The sequence below is a fragment of the Cynocephalus volans genome, chromosome 14 (genome assembly GCF_027409185.1).
Source record: "Cynocephalus volans isolate mCynVol1 chromosome 14, mCynVol1.pri, whole genome shotgun sequence".
Lineage (NCBI taxonomy): Eukaryota > Metazoa > Chordata > Mammalia > Dermoptera > Cynocephalidae > Cynocephalus > Cynocephalus volans.
In genome coordinates, this window is record NC_084473.1 from 29,894,057 (window position 1) to 29,909,344 (window position 15,288).

The 15,288-nt window shown below is 44.6% G+C and overlaps 1 protein-coding gene across 1 annotated transcript in view; it reads right to left on the reverse strand.

Annotated features, from left to right (window-relative positions):
- The window catches only part of XDH (xanthine dehydrogenase), a 73,086-nt gene that overhangs the window by 43,751 nt on the left and 14,047 nt on the right, over nucleotides 1–15,288 (reverse strand). The window contains exons 4-9 of the mRNA XM_063078064.1: nucleotides 11,222–11,330; nucleotides 7,911–8,037; nucleotides 6,956–7,017; nucleotides 2,345–2,413; nucleotides 1,932–2,018; nucleotides 622–763 (exon numbers count right to left, since the gene is read on the reverse strand). Of these exons, the coding sequence (XP_062934134.1) occupies nucleotides 622–763; nucleotides 1,932–2,018; nucleotides 2,345–2,413; nucleotides 6,956–7,017; nucleotides 7,911–8,037; nucleotides 11,222–11,330 (596 nt within the window). The remainder of the gene's footprint in view (nucleotides 1–621; nucleotides 764–1,931; nucleotides 2,019–2,344; nucleotides 2,414–6,955; nucleotides 7,018–7,910; nucleotides 8,038–11,221; nucleotides 11,331–15,288) is intronic.

Here is a 15,288-nt window from a genome sequence, read left to right on the forward strand (position 1 = left end):
GAGGGCCTCATGGCTCAGGTGGGGCACCAACAGGGCAGGTAGCCATGGTCATAGGCAACACAACCACCATCACATCTGGACATCTCCTGCCCTTTACCTTATCACACCATTCTCCAGAAAAATAGCCAGAGAGGGAGAAGAGTGACATTTATGGAACCCCTAGTGTCCATTAGACACTTGCCCAGACACTTTGCCTATATCACTCCCTCCTCCCTTAGACTAGGAGTGCCTTGAGGGGAGGAATCATGTCCGGTTGGCCTTTGTATCCCAAGCCCTTCCCAGAGTACATGGCTCACAGCTGGCACTTTGCGAGCATTTATGGAGAAAAACCACCAAGTATGCAAGGATCTCATTTAACCCTCAGAACAACCCTTTGAGGAGTTAGCATTGCCCTCATAGAAGAAATGGGAAGATGCGGGTACAGCAGGACAAGGAACTTTTCTGAGGACATACAACCAGCAAGGGGTTGAACCAGATCTCTGTGACTCCAAACCCAGGGGTCTCTGCAGGAATTCAAGTGCCAGGGCTCCTCAGTGGTTCCCAGGCAGTCAGTGGGGCAAGGGAGTGGGATGCAGAAGGGTGAGGATGGGCAGGCAGGCCCCGGTGCCACCCAGCCCTTACCGATCTCCGTGTTCCCCACCACTAGCTTGGCATCGGGGTGCTGAGCTTTGAGGTCCAGCAGCTCCTGCAGGGTTGAGGCCTGGATCCACGTCACACGCTCCCCTTCAAAACGAAGCTGCTTCCGAGGAATGTCTTTCAACCTCTGGGAAATGTCATTTTCTTACTACACGGTCTCCTTCCTCTTACTGCCATTCCCCTCACAAATTGCTTTAAGTCTGCAATGGGATCAACCCTTCTATTGACTTGTTCAATACTGAATTCAGAAGGAAGATACATGTCGAGGGAGAAGTGAACGGGAACTAGCACCTACTGAGGCAGAAACTCTATGGGGCTATTAAATACACACTTCGTCTTGAGAGGACCTCCAGGAAGGAGGCATTGTCAGCCTCAGTTTTACAGGTGAAGGGGGAACCTGAAGATTAAGAAAGGGATGGGACCTGCTGAAGGCCACCGGCATGAGAGGACCCAAACCGACCTGGCTGAAAGCCCAGGTTCCTTGCAGTACCCCATGCTGTAGCCAGGAGGCGCAGTGGACAAGGTGTGGGAAGGGATGGAAGTTGGGAAGGAAGAGGTGGTGTCAGAAGGGAATGCAAAGGACTGGCTCTGATGTGGGAAAGCAAGCCCCCAAATCAAACTGACAGTGTTTACAAAGTTTTGCAATCCAGAGAAAGGTCTGCCAGCAGCCTGCAGCATAGCCACTCTCCAGCCTGTTGAAACCTACCAGGCAGTCTTCATGAGCTCGACACCCCCGAGAAATGAGCACGTGGAAAACTCTGAGCATGACTTGATTCTTTCCTTGCCATAAATGTTGGAGTGAAGGTGAGAAAGTAGCTGTGAGAGAGTGTCCTTAAAGCAGAGCTGTAAGCCGTGAATCGTGTCCTTTTAATAGAGCTCTCTCCCTTTGTGTGTGTTCTTTAAACGTGGGCTGTTTATAGAGAGAAGAACCTGTTTCTCGGGGAGCTTATCCATTAAATGCAGCCAGGAGGTCAACAAATAGTTATGGAGCACCTGCTATTGCTATACAGTGTGCTGGGGAGACCCCGTCTTTGTCCTCATGGAGCTTATAATCTAGCAAGGGACATAGATGTCAAATTAGTAATTATAAGTGTGACACATGTGAGAAGAAGTCTGGGGTATTGTGGGAGTGTGTAATAGGGGGACTTGACCTAGTAGGGGTGTCACAAGAAGGAAGGGATATTTAGGCTGAAACCTAAAGGACAAGGAAGACACAAAGTTCCTGGTGGGCATGAAAACCTCCACGAGCTCACAGTACAGAGACTTGCTGGACCCCTCCCTGTGGTGTCACTTACAAGCAACTCGGGGGGGAAGATGGGCTCCTGGGTGGGATCCAGGGGCGCAAACTCCTCTGGTTTGAATAAAGATGGTGAGAGAGTAACCTGTGGGGAAAGAGAACAGGTAGGTGATACAGTATCCCCTCCTTTCAAATGCCCTGTGGGACTGACCCAGGCCTTTCTCCAAGTGAGCTTGTTCCCTGCCCCCAGCAGCCTGGTAGAGGGGCAGGCAGCTCCTGGGAAGCAGGAACAGGGAGGTCTTGCCAGAGGACCCAGGGCTAAGGTGCACTTTCACCCCCACGTGGTCTGGCCATCACCAACTCTCGCAGTAGTTTCCTCTTCCAGCCACTCCTGTTGGGGATGTGGGGAGAGTGCCCTGACTCCGCTGAGCCTGAGACTGCCCTCCAAGTAAGAGGAAAAGGACCCCTTACCATACGGTCTTTCTTCTGGTTCATGCAGCAGTTGGGGTTGTCCCCATTTCCTCCACAGCATCCACCATCCTAGAGAGACGATGAACATTTGCACAGGGATATTACCGAAGAGTTTTCACAGAAGTAAAGGAACCTAGATTATTACTAGTTCATGAACACCAGCTATCCCAGCATCGACAGGAGCAGCAGAGACCCGCTTGCCTCTGTGCGTGGAGTTGAGGCCTCTGTGACATTCTCTCTTACTTGGCTATCATAGATTAAATAACTCAGAGATAACGGATAGAAGCAACAGGAAAATTTAAGGTCAGGAAAATTTCTCCATAAAAACTCGATCCTACTTTATCACAACATAACTTTCTGCCCGTTTTCCTTCTTCAGTGCTGCTTCCTTAGGAAGTCTCTGAGAGAAATTCCCATCAGTTCCCTCAGGACTCAAGAGGCTCTGCTTGCAAATCAGCCAAGTTCTAGGGGGCTTATTAGGCATTTCTTCCCAGGAAGCTAAACACTCTTCACGCCTCACCGTGAGCCTGTCCTGGAGGACGTGAACGTCAGATCACCCATCACGTACAGGAAAGGACTCGCTCAGGACCTCTTGGGATGCGAATGGCAGGGCATGAACAGAGCCCAGAATCTCTGCCTCCCAGAACCCAGGCACTGCAGGAGAGGGCAGGACTGGGATAGCCTGCCTGATCTTCTCCAAGAAGGCAGGAGTTGCAGCTCAGGGCTTCAGGACACTGCATAATCATGAAGTTATGCTGAGATGTAAAAGTGGGGAAAACGCCTAGGCACCACCCCAGGCATTTTTCTGGGGTAGCCGATTCCTGAAGGAGCAGGCTGGGGGTAGCCCTTCTGTATGTAAGCCACAGGAGACATCATTCCATGCTGGCCTCTCCCAAAATATGATCACAACCCACTATCTTTCCCAAGAAAGCTCTCAGAGGGCCATGGAGGCTGGAGGTGCAGCCTTTGAGAACTTGCAAGCTCAATCAGGCGATGGCATCCGCAGAGAAATCCTCTCTTGCCTGGACGCCTGCACGCGCTGCTTGACATGCAGACTCCTGTGGAATTCCCAGCTTTACCATTGATGCCAGTCTTGCTCTGTCTATTCTGGGCCTAGCCACTGCCACCTTGCCCTTCTCCTCTATATTGAGACAGTGGTGCCCCTTCTCACCCTTCTTCCTGCAGAAGGAGCGATGTAGGGGAAGTCCCACGCCCTGCTGGAAGCAAGAGGAACTGCATATTCTAAGGCACCAGCCTCACCCACCTGGCCCTCCCGAGGAAGGACATATTTCACAGAATCACATCTTCCAAATCATTAAAGTGCCTGCACATTACTACTTAGATATTTTTTCTTGATAATTCATTGGTATGTTTATGACATAAATGATTGCGATGTACAGTAATGCCTCACTGTCCTCAAGGTCTACTGAGGTCGGATAAGGCTGAATTTTCCCATCCCCGCCCTCCTAGGTTGATTTATTTTCTCTCAATGCCTTGAATATTTTACTTCGTTCTCTTCTTCTTGCCTGGTTTCTGAGAAGTCAGATGTAATTCTTATCTTTGCTCCTCTACAGTTAAGCTCTGTTTTCCTTTTTTTTCTTCCACAACATTTTTCTTTATCTTTGATTTTTTGAACTTTGGATATGATATGCCTTGGTGTAGTTTTTTGGGTTTTGTTGTTTTTTGGTTTTGTTTTGTTTATTGTTGGATTGTTTGTTTTTAATTTATCTTGCTTGGTGTTCTCTGAACTCCCTGGCTCTGTGGGTTGAAGCCTGACATTAACTTTGGGAAATTCTCAGTCATTATTGCTTCAAATATGAGTGTTGCTTCTTTTCCTTTTCTCTTACTTCTCCTTCTGGTATCCCCATTACATGCATGTGATAATTTTTGTAGTTGTCCCATGGTTCTTGAATTTTCTGGTTGTTTTGTTTTTAATTCACTCAAAAAATTTTCTCTTTGATTTTGGTTTTGGAAGTTTGCACTATCATGTTCTCAAGCTCAGAGATTCTTTTCTCAGCCATGTCCAGCCTACTGATGAGCCCACCGAAGGCAGTCTTCATTTTGTTACAGTGTTTTTGATCTCTAGCATTTTTGTCCATTCTCTCTTAGAATTTCCATCTCTTTGCTTATATCATCCATCTGTTCTTACATGTTGTTTACTTTTTTCACTACAGCTCTTAGCATATTAATAATAGTTTTTTAAATCCCTGGCTGTAAATAGGCCTTTAGTTCATGTATTGGTAAGGTGTAGGGGAGGGGAAGTGATCTGTAGCCTTAGGATTAGATCTCACTCTTTTAGTGAGCCTTTGTCCTTGAACTCTGAACTTCACAAGTGCTCCTCAGTTTTTTTGTTTGTTTGTTTGTTTATTTGTTTGTTTGGTTTTTTCTTCCTTAGGTGAAACAGGATGGCTAAAGAGGGACTGGGTTGTGTATTTACCTCTCCCCACGTGAAAGGCTAGAGGGAGCTGGAGAGGCTCTGGCAGAACGTTCTGGCGTATTTCAAAATGGTTTCTTTTCTATTCTCTCTACTGGAAGCACAAGGGGGTTTGTCTCCAGTATTTATTGGGAAGACCTTGCACAGCTTCTGGAGGTAAAGCTTATGAGGACCCTCCTGCAGCTAGACCCTCTTGGAGTTTGTCTCTCTCAAGCTGGTCCACATTGTGCCTCCATAATTTGCCAACCACTGTTTAGGTTTTCCTACTCTGGTAAAGGTTCCTGCAGAGTTCTCTTTTCACATGTTTCTTCTCTGGTATGTCATAAGTCTCTATATGTGCCTGTCTGTCTCTCCAAGCTGGGGGGTCAATGGTTTGTCCTGTGACCTCACTTCTCTGATGGATCAAAGAGTCATTTATCTTTCACTTTGCTCTACTTCTTACTTGTTCTTAGGATAAAAGGAAGACTTCTAAGCTTCTTACAAGACTTCTAAGCTCCTTACATGCCAGAGTGGAAACCAGAAGTCTTGTCTGTGCCTACTGTTATGGTTCCTCAATTTCCTTTCTTGTTGCTGGATGGACATTGTCAATTCTTGCTGTGAACATTGTGCCCTTCCCCAGCCGACCCTCCTTACCTTTTTCTAGTGTGTGCTGTGGACTGGAAAACTAGATAACCAAGTTGTTAGAACTGTGTGTAAAATATTCAGAATAAAGGTCTCAGGGCCTCCAATGAACAGTGTGCATGAATTTCTGTGCACTTCCTGTGTGCCAGGCATTTTGGCTGCTCAGAGCTCTCAGCCCTATTCTGCTGTACACTGTTGGGTGGCTGGATGGAGGGAGGTTCTGCTGCACAGTGAAATGAGGAATCATTTCAATGTTGATAGAACTCAGACCCTGAGAAGGAGTACGATTATCTGCTGTATTCTAAAACTCTTCTCTTTTGAGAAACTATGAGGACTGGTTAGATTGTATCTCTTTAAGCAGGCTCCTGTGAAGTAAATAAAGGGAAGATTAACAATTCCTGGTTCTCTGGGAAGTCTGAACAATTTATCAAGATCATATAGTGGGCAATGGAAGAAATGTGTCAGCATCATAATTTATAGTTGCCATTTATTGAATACTTACGATGTGCATTTTTCTAAAAGCTTTATAAGAAGTACTTAATTTTTACAAACACCATAAGGTAGGTATTATTATAATCACCATTTTAGAAACCAGAAAACTTGCCGAAGGTCATGTAGCAATTAAGTGATGGAATAGGATTTGAACTCTGGTCTGCAGACTCTGATCTGTGCTTTCAATCATTTTTGTTCAATTTCATACCTCCTAATACTTAATCACCAGCAGCATTCACCAGGGTGTGGTGTTTTCCATTCTTATAAGGCCCCATCTCCATCTTCAACCACGCTCTCTTGGGTTATTTGGAAATAACACTCCTTTTTGTGATGCACCAATTCAAAATGTGAGTGAAAATCACATGAGTCTGTAACTGTCCCCTGGACTGAGAATCAAATCATGATGGGATGGTTTGACTGGAGCCAGAATTAACTTGACCACCTGAGGAACCAGGTAAAGCCTAGGGAGATGAAGCCAAGAAAGGAGAGGCCAGCTTTCTGTCCTCCTTGCCAGATGGCAGGTGTGTGTCTATGTTTATGTAATCAACGCCCACACACCCGGCTGTGGCTTCTCACCCAGAATTATATGAACACTGCAGGGCTTCCCAAACTGTCTGGAGATCTAATTATCAGTTTCGCAAGCCCAGCAGAGTGCCAATTGCAGAAGGCAGCCAGGAGAAGGAAAGGGGAAGACCGCCAGTGCTGAGCCAGGCTGAATCATTACTAAATGCCACGCTCAGCACATGCCAGTCTCCAAGGAAAAGCTGCCAAGCCTGAAGGCGCTGGAGAAAGCTAGCCTCTGGGCAGTGTGCCTCTTCCAGGAAGTGGGTCTCTAGGCTTTCAATGGCACGGAAGTCCCCATGCTATTGAAAAGAGCCCCTCCCTGGACAAGAATGGTAGGAGTCCACTCCCCATGCCAGATGTCCCCAGCAGGAAGACCCACTAACTGACCATCTTATCTTTCTTCTTTGTTGACCAGTTGCCCTTGTCATCCCTCCCAACTGTGATTTCTGAGTGTTGCTGCTTTAAGAGCAGAGCCACTGCTGCTCTAGGGCCCCCACTTACCCTGGCGAAGGTCCGGAAGCCCTGGAGGATGGGTCTGTAGCCTGTGCAGCGGCACAGGTTTCCTGCAGGCCAAGGGAAAAGCCGTGATGTCAGCGCAGGCCTCCAGGGCAGGTGAGGTTTGGGACTTTGCTCTAGTCCAGTTTGGTGCTCTCTTTACCACCCTGCCTTTTCATATTCTGTTTCCTCCACCTGGAAGGCCTCTCCTCCTCCTCATACTCCTAACTTCAGAAAATTTGTCATGACTTCCTCCAGAAATTCTTCCTACAATGCCCAGACTGAGACAGGTGCATAGTCATAGCTTTATCAGTGAGCATATCAAACTACATTATAAACCATCTTCTCCTTCAGAGTGGAAACTCCTTGAGAGAAGGGATTGTGTCTTTCATCCCTGTGTCCCGTGTACCTTGTATAGTGCCTGAATAAATGATAGAGTGAAATGGTGAATGGATGGGGAGCCTTCTTTATTCAATTCACAAAAATAGGCACATGGTACAGGCTCCTGGGCCCATTCATAGAAGGCAAAACGGGAAGACAGCCCCTGCCCATGGCTCTGAATCCTGAACACTTTCCATATGTGATCTTTGCCAGGCAGAATCCTGTTGTGGTGAAAGCTGAGAGGGAAAGAAGCCATATCACTAGTCTCTGTGGAGTTTCCCAAATGATGTCCTTTCGTGCCAACCAGCCATTGCCAGCCCCACCTGACTGCTGAGGGAGGGCGGGAAGACACTCAGGAAGATGAACACAAAGTCAGGTAATCCCAGCATGTCTCCAAACTAAGAGAGGGCTACTTTACCAACAGATCTTAGCCACTAGGTTGGTGTAGCCTGAGCCTTTCCTCCAAAGAGTAGCCCCTCCCACTCCTAGCCCATTCCTGGCTTTTATACTGGCCCTGTCCTGACCTCCACAGGGCCCCGTTTGCCATTCCACCTCCCGAGTTGTGCGTGAAGCCACATACCTTGGAAGGCATCCTCAATCTCCTCAATGGTAGGCTCGGGCTGGTTCCGAAGCAGGGTGTACATGCTCATGACGATGCCAGGGGTACAGAATCCGCACTGGGAGCCATGGCTTTTGGCAATTCTCTCCTACAAGGGACAGATGATATAGACACCTGTTTGGGCAGAATCCCTTTCAGGCGCCCCTGGCAGGACCCAACAGAGTCCTGTTGAGAGGCAATGAGCCTGCCCATGTTGAGAGACAATGGGAGTAGCGGGCACTACACAAAGTCAAGTCCCAGTACCATCTTCTACAAGCTGTGATCGTGGCCAGATTACCAACCCCCCTCTGAAGACTCACCTCTAGAGCTGTGGTGAAGATTAACTGAGATGATTCATATAAAACTCTTAACATTGTACCTGGCATTAAGTAGGCGGTCAGTCAATGTTAGTTAGCTATTAGTGGGAAGATCCCTTCAAAGAATAGTGACTATTAGAACCAGAGGCACCTTCTCACCCTTCATTCCATTCATTTAATAGAGGAGGAAGCAAGCCCAGAGAATTTAGGGTTTACCCAAGATCACACATGGTGAACGGAAGAGCTGTGTTGTGTTCCTTTAACTATACTACCCTCAAATCCCTCCTAATCAGCATTTATGAAGAACCAGCTGAATACGTTTTATTCCCAACTAGAGTACCACTGTATTCCTGCGCTCTTAAGTGAAGACAACTCTTGAATCCCAAGGAGGACATAAGAATTGAGAAAGGTGTCAAATAGAATTTTCTATGTGTGTAGAATGTCACAGAATTTTCATTCATGGTTGGGAGATTTTTATTACAAAGAGATTCTCCCCGTCCATATTACTCTCTCTCTCTCTTTTTTTTTTTTTTTTGTCTCTTGGGAGTCTCTCTTGTTATGATAAGTAAAATTGCTAGAATATTGTATCTTCAGTGTCTAGTATATATATTCATTTATTTCATAAATATTTACTGAGAAACTATTATGTGCCAGACGTGGTAAAGGCACTGGAGACAGAGCATTGAAGAGGAGAGACAAGGTATCTGATCTCATGAAGCCCACATTATATTGGGTAAAATACTGACAAAAACAAAGAAAAAAATTCCAGGTGGAGGTCGGTGCTATGCAGAGCTTTGTACTGGATGACATGATCCAGGATGACTGATGGCTACTTAAAATAGTCAGAAAAGACTGCTCTGAAAAAAGTGAACTTTAAGCTGATTTTAATAATGTGTTGGATCAGGAAAAAGTGTATTCCAGGCAGCGGGAACAGCAAGTGGAAAGGCTTTGAGGACAAAACAACCCTGAGGTGCTAGAGTTGCTAAAAGGACCCTGTGGGTGGAGGCTACTGGGACTAGAGAAGCCATCAGGGAGAGTGGGCAGCAGAAAGGTTGTGCAGCTCTTCAGAAGCCAGGGGAGGGAGCTGGAATTTTATTCTGGGTGTGATGGGAAGTCATTGGGGAATGTTCAGAAGGAAGAGATGTGATGTAATTTATGTTTTTAAAGAATCATTCTGACTGCTGGGTGGGGAATGAATTATAGGGGACAAGAACAGAGACAGGGGACAAGGATATTGTAATGGGCCAGGCAAGAGGAGATGGCAGCTGAGACCAAGTAGCAATGGTGGAAACAGAGAGAAAAAGGTTTCATTGCAGGTTGTAGAGGTAAATTACTCCTGGATATTACTCCTGGATGGGTTGGGTGTGGCATAGGAGAGAAAGAATCAAAGGTGACACCTAGATTTCTGTCTTGAGCAATTGGGTGGATGGCTTTGCCATTGACTCAGATAGAGGAAAATTGGGGAAGGAAGACATTAGGGGGAAAGTAGGGTTTTGTAAAGTTTGATTAGACATCCATATAGCGATACCAAGTAGGCAGTTAGAAATGCGAGTCTAATTTCTTAGGAGAGGTCAAAGCTGAAGGTGTAAATGTGAGTGTCATTTGCATGTAGAAGGGGTTAAGATCACTAGGGAGAGTGTGGGGATGAAGAAGGACTAGATAGAGCCCAGGGCACTGCAGCAATCAGAGCTCCAGCAGAGGAGAAGCAGGAAGTGTAGTGTCACAGAAACCAAAAGGAAAAAAAACAAAGGACAAGAAGTGGAATCTGGCTCTGTAGCTTACGTGGAGCCAAAATAAGTGCATCGGGAATAAGGATCTGAATCACTGGAAAGGGAGGGCTTTAAACTGGCCGTACAGATAGGATTCCTGTGTTAAACTATTCATTCTTTCTTTCATCTATTTGTTTCAAAGAAAATAACAAGCCCTACTTAACCCTTGTACCCTTCCTGCAAGTTGGACAAACTTAGTAATTTCCCCTTTACCTGACTGAGAAACAAAGGTGTAGAAGTGAAGCAATACCACCCCCACCCAGCTCTGATCTCACATGACTGACCCAAGATGCTTCTCCCAAGGAACAGAACCAGCTCACCCAGCTGGAAGCCCTGGCTTCGTGTCATGAAAGGGACTCAAGGAAGACACATTCTCCTGAATGACACGTCTCCTCAAATTGTCAAGGGGAGATTAAGGCCTGGGCCTAGCTCTGGCACCTTTTGTGATTACCATCTCCCAGACAGCTCCTGCCTCAGTTACCCCAAACAAAACACGCTGGGAACAATGGCCTGTCCTTCCCACAGTGCTCTGCTCCCATTTGTTTCCACTTGGCTTTAGAGCACCTGATTCTCTCCACGAAACCCCTCAGATTACTGTCCACTCTCCCCAAAAGTTTTCCCACTGATTTTCATTCTATTTTCAGGTGGTCTGACACCATCAGGGAGAAAGTCTTGGTCAGGCACTTGGGTGTCTTTATCATCTTATTTAGCACTTGCTGACCTCCATTTTAATGAGGGTGGAGGCCTGGCAGTCCACATTGTATTATCTATGGGTGAGAGGTGAGGGGTGCAATTGGAATGACCATTCCAGGGAGCAGGGAGTAGGTGTACTATTTAACAAGGGACACAGAGGATTTGGAATTTGGGAAGGCCAAGGGATTCCTAAGTACACTCAGGAACAAGGTGAAGAAGCTCCCCTGCCCATCCTCCTCCTATTTCTGGTCCAGCTGGACTGCCCTGGCCACCAGATTCAGTTGACCTCTTGGTTCCCTAAGGTTGTGTAATTTACACCATAGGAGAGAGCTTCAGACTTGGACCCTCCTCTTTCTGCTTCACAGCACCCAGAGGAGACCAGGCCACAATGCCTCCTTTGTGCAGCCAGTGAAATGCCACCCAGCAATCCAAAACAAGTCTGCAGCCTTGATACGAGCTTCCCTGCAGAACAAATGGCCTGACCTCAAGAGCACAGCTTCTTTGCTCTGGTTACCTGCACAGGATGCAGCCTCGTCTTGGTGCTTCCTATTCCTTCCACGGTTGTCACAGCAATGTGGTGCAAGGAGCAGATGGGGGCCAGGCAGGCATTGGCAGAAAAGTGGCTAGAACCCCAGATTAAGGTCATTCCATTGTCCACTCAGATCATCAGAATGAGCCTCAGTGCAGGGCCTGGGGGACTTTGTGAGGCTTTATGCTATTTCTCTTCATTCTACATTATGTTCTTGTCTCTTCTACTGGTATCCTAACCTCTCCACCACAGAATCTGGGTAAGCAACAAAGGAAGCTTTCTCCCCAATTGAGACTGAGACCCTCCAGAGTCCTGTGGGGTCAGGCAACAGTGCACCCTTGGCCTCTGAGATGGAGCAAGGGAGCCAAGTCACTTTCAGCTGCCTCTTACTCAGCCTGACCCTAGAAGATGAGTCAAGAGGAAGTTTCTGGCAGGTTGCAGCCTTGAAGCATGCTCCTGTCTCCACAAGGCCCTTCCTTTGCCTCCTCACTGTCAAATCTACAGTCGCTTTTGTTTTGCTGCTTACGCACATTCTTCTGTGGGGAAGGGGAAGGAAATCTCCAAGCAACACGAGACACCAATCCCTTAGCTAGAGCTTCCCTGCATCCTTTCCTTTATTCATCACTCATCCACATACACAATCAACATTGGTTACTGAGTGCCAACATGCCAGGCGCTCTGCTAAGGGTTGAGGAAATAAAGGTGAATAAGATAAAATATCTGTCCTTCAAGAGCTTGCGGTCAGCCTGGGGAAATAGAAGCTGGTGTGAAAATGCAATTTAAATCTTGTTAAAGTGAATTAAAATGGAGACCAAACCCGAAGAATCCCTGAGCAGACAAAACCAGTTTGGCCTCATAAGTGACCTCAACTTTTCTTGATTTGCAAACATAAGCGAAACTTAACTTGAGCTATTTCTTGTAAATGCCTGTATTAAAGAAAAAGAGAACTTAAGCTCAACCACTCATAGGCAGCCAACAAACTTATAATTATATAACTGGAGACTTTCCAACAGGATAGAACAAATAAGGCAACTGTAACTGTAACCAATTAAATATTTTTTTGAGGAGCCACAGGCAGCGCCCCCTGCCCAGCAGAAGGCAGGAGCATGCCCAGGGTCCTGGGTGGGAGCCATGGGTAGCACCCACCACCTGGCAGAAGGCAAGAGCACACCAAAGGCACCACATCCATGCAGATGGTTCACCACAGCCACTGCCAAAAGCCACTGCTGTCACAAGGGCAGCTTGTCACCACAGTAGCAGACACAGCCACTGTGCAGGTGGCCTGCCACCCACTCAACTGCATTGATACAAGGAGAGACACCAGCAGAGACCAGAAAAAGAAAGGAATTCTCTTTCTTCAAAGACCACTCCAGAGAAATAGAAGAAGCAACTGCTCTACCGATGACCAGACATCAATGTAATGATATTAGGCATATGGAAAACCAAGAACATATGCCATCATCAAAGGAATACAGTGATGTTCAAGTACCAGACCCCATACAGCAAGAAATCCTTGAAATGACTAACAGGGAATTCCAAGTAACAATCTTAAAGAGACTCAATGAGATATAAGGAGACTCAGTTAGACAACATAATGAAATGAGAAAAAATATCCAAGATATGAAAGAGGAAATTTACAAAGAGATGAATAGCTTAATAAAGAATGTAGCAGAACTTGTGGAACTGAATGATTCATTCGACAAAATAAAAAGCACAACTGAGAGCTTAAGCAATAATGTTGGAGCAAGCAGAAGAAAGAATTTCTGATCTCAAAGACAGTTTTTTGGAAATAACCCAGGGGAACAAAAAAAAGGAAGTTTAAAAATGAAAAATGTACAATAGACAATCATAAGTGCAAAACATCTGTGCAGACAACCATAAGTGCAAAAACATCAGAACCATCGGTGTTCCAGAAGGGGAGAAGAAAGGAAAAGGCACTGAAAATCTATTCCATGAAATAATAATGGAAAACTTCCCAGTTAAAGGGAGAGACATGGACCTTCAGATCCAGGAGGCTCAAAGATTCCCAAAAAGATTCAATCCAAAAAGATCCTCTCTGAGACACTTTAGAGTCAAACTGGCAAAGCTCCAAGACTAAGAGAAAATCCTATAAGGAGCAAGAGAAAAGCATCAAGTCACCTATAAGGGAGTCCATATCAGATTAACAGCAGTCTTCTGAACAGAAACTCTGCAGGCCAGAAGAAAATAGGATGATATATTCAAAATACTAAAAGAAAAAAACTGCCAGCCAAGAATACTATACCTAGCAAGGCTATCCTTCAGAAATGAGGGATAAATAGTGTGTTTTTCAAATGACTGCAGGAGTTCACCACCACACAGCCAGCCCTGAAAGAAATCTTCAAGGGAACCCCGCATCTGGAATCCAGAAAACAATAATCACTACCATAAATACACATGAAAGAACAAAACCCACTAGCACAATAAAAATGCAAATGGAAAAGAAAAAGAAACTAAAACTTACCACCTCAAAAAATCAACAAACAGAAAAGACAAACAATAAAAGGTGAAGAAAGGAACAAAATATATTTAAAACATCCAAATGAAAATCAATAAAATGCCAGGAGTAAGACGATACCTTTCAATAATAACCCTAAATGTAAATGAATTATATTCCCACCCAAAAGACACAAATGACTGATTGGATTTAAAAACTAGACCCAACTATATGCTGTTTACAAGAAACTAATCTCACCTGTAAAGCCAAACACACGGACTAAAAGTGAAGGGATGGAAAAAGACTTAAAGTGAAGGGTTTCCATTCCACACAAATGGAAACCAAAAAAGAGAAAGAGTGTCCATTCTTATATTGGATAAAATACATTTTAAATCATAAGCCATAAAAATAGACAAAGAAGGCCACTATATAATGATAAAGGGACCTAGGCAAGAAGACAAAACAATCATAAACACATACGCACCCAACACTGGAGAACCCTATTACGTTCTAAAAGCAAACACTATTAGGCCTAAAGAAAGAGATTGACCTCAATACAATATTAGTAGGGAATCTAAACAACCCTCTCTCAGCACTGGACAGATTATCTAGGCAACAAATTAACAGAGAAATAGAGGCTTTAAACCACACTGTAGACTAATAGGACCTGGCAAATATCCACAGAACATTTAATGCAACTACAGAATATACATTCTTCTCATCAGCACATGAAACATTCTCCAGGATAGAAAACATGTTAGGTCACAAATCAAGTCCCAAGAAATTTTAAAAATCTGAAATCATTTCAACTGTCTTTTTAGACCTCAACAGGTTAAAATCAGAAATTAGTAACATGTGAAAATCAGGAAACTACACAAATACATGGAAATTAAACAACATGCTCCTGAACAACCTATGGGTCCAAGAAGAAATTAAACAGGAAAGCAAAAAATTTCTTGAAACTAATGAAAATAAAGACACATCATACCAAAACCTGTGGGACACTGCAAAAACAGTACTGAGGAAAGTTTATTGTAATAAACAATTGCATCAAATAATAGAAAGATTTAAAATAAACAATGTAATGCTACACCTCAAAGAAGTAGAAAACAGGAACAATCCAACCCCAAAATTAGTAGATGGAAAGAAATAATTAAGATCAGAGCAGAACTATATGAAATAGAGACCCAAAAAATTATACAAAAAATCAATGAAACAAAAAGTTGTTTTTTTGAGAAGATAAACAAAATAGACAAGACATTAACTAGGCTAACTAAAAAGAGAAAAAAGAAGATCCAAATAACAATAATCAGAAATGAAAAAGAAGACATTACAACCAATACCACAGAAATACAAAGAATCATTAGAGACTATTACAAACAATTATGCACCAACAAATTTGAAAACCTGCAGGAAATGGATTAATTTCTGGGCACGTAAAAACTACCAAGGCTGAACCAAGAAGACACAGAAAACCAGAGCAAACCAATAGTAAGCAATGAGATTGAGGCAGTAATCAGCAGTCTTCCAACAAAGAAATGCCCAGGACCAAATGACTTTACTGCTGAATTCTACCAAACCTTTAAAGAGGAATTAA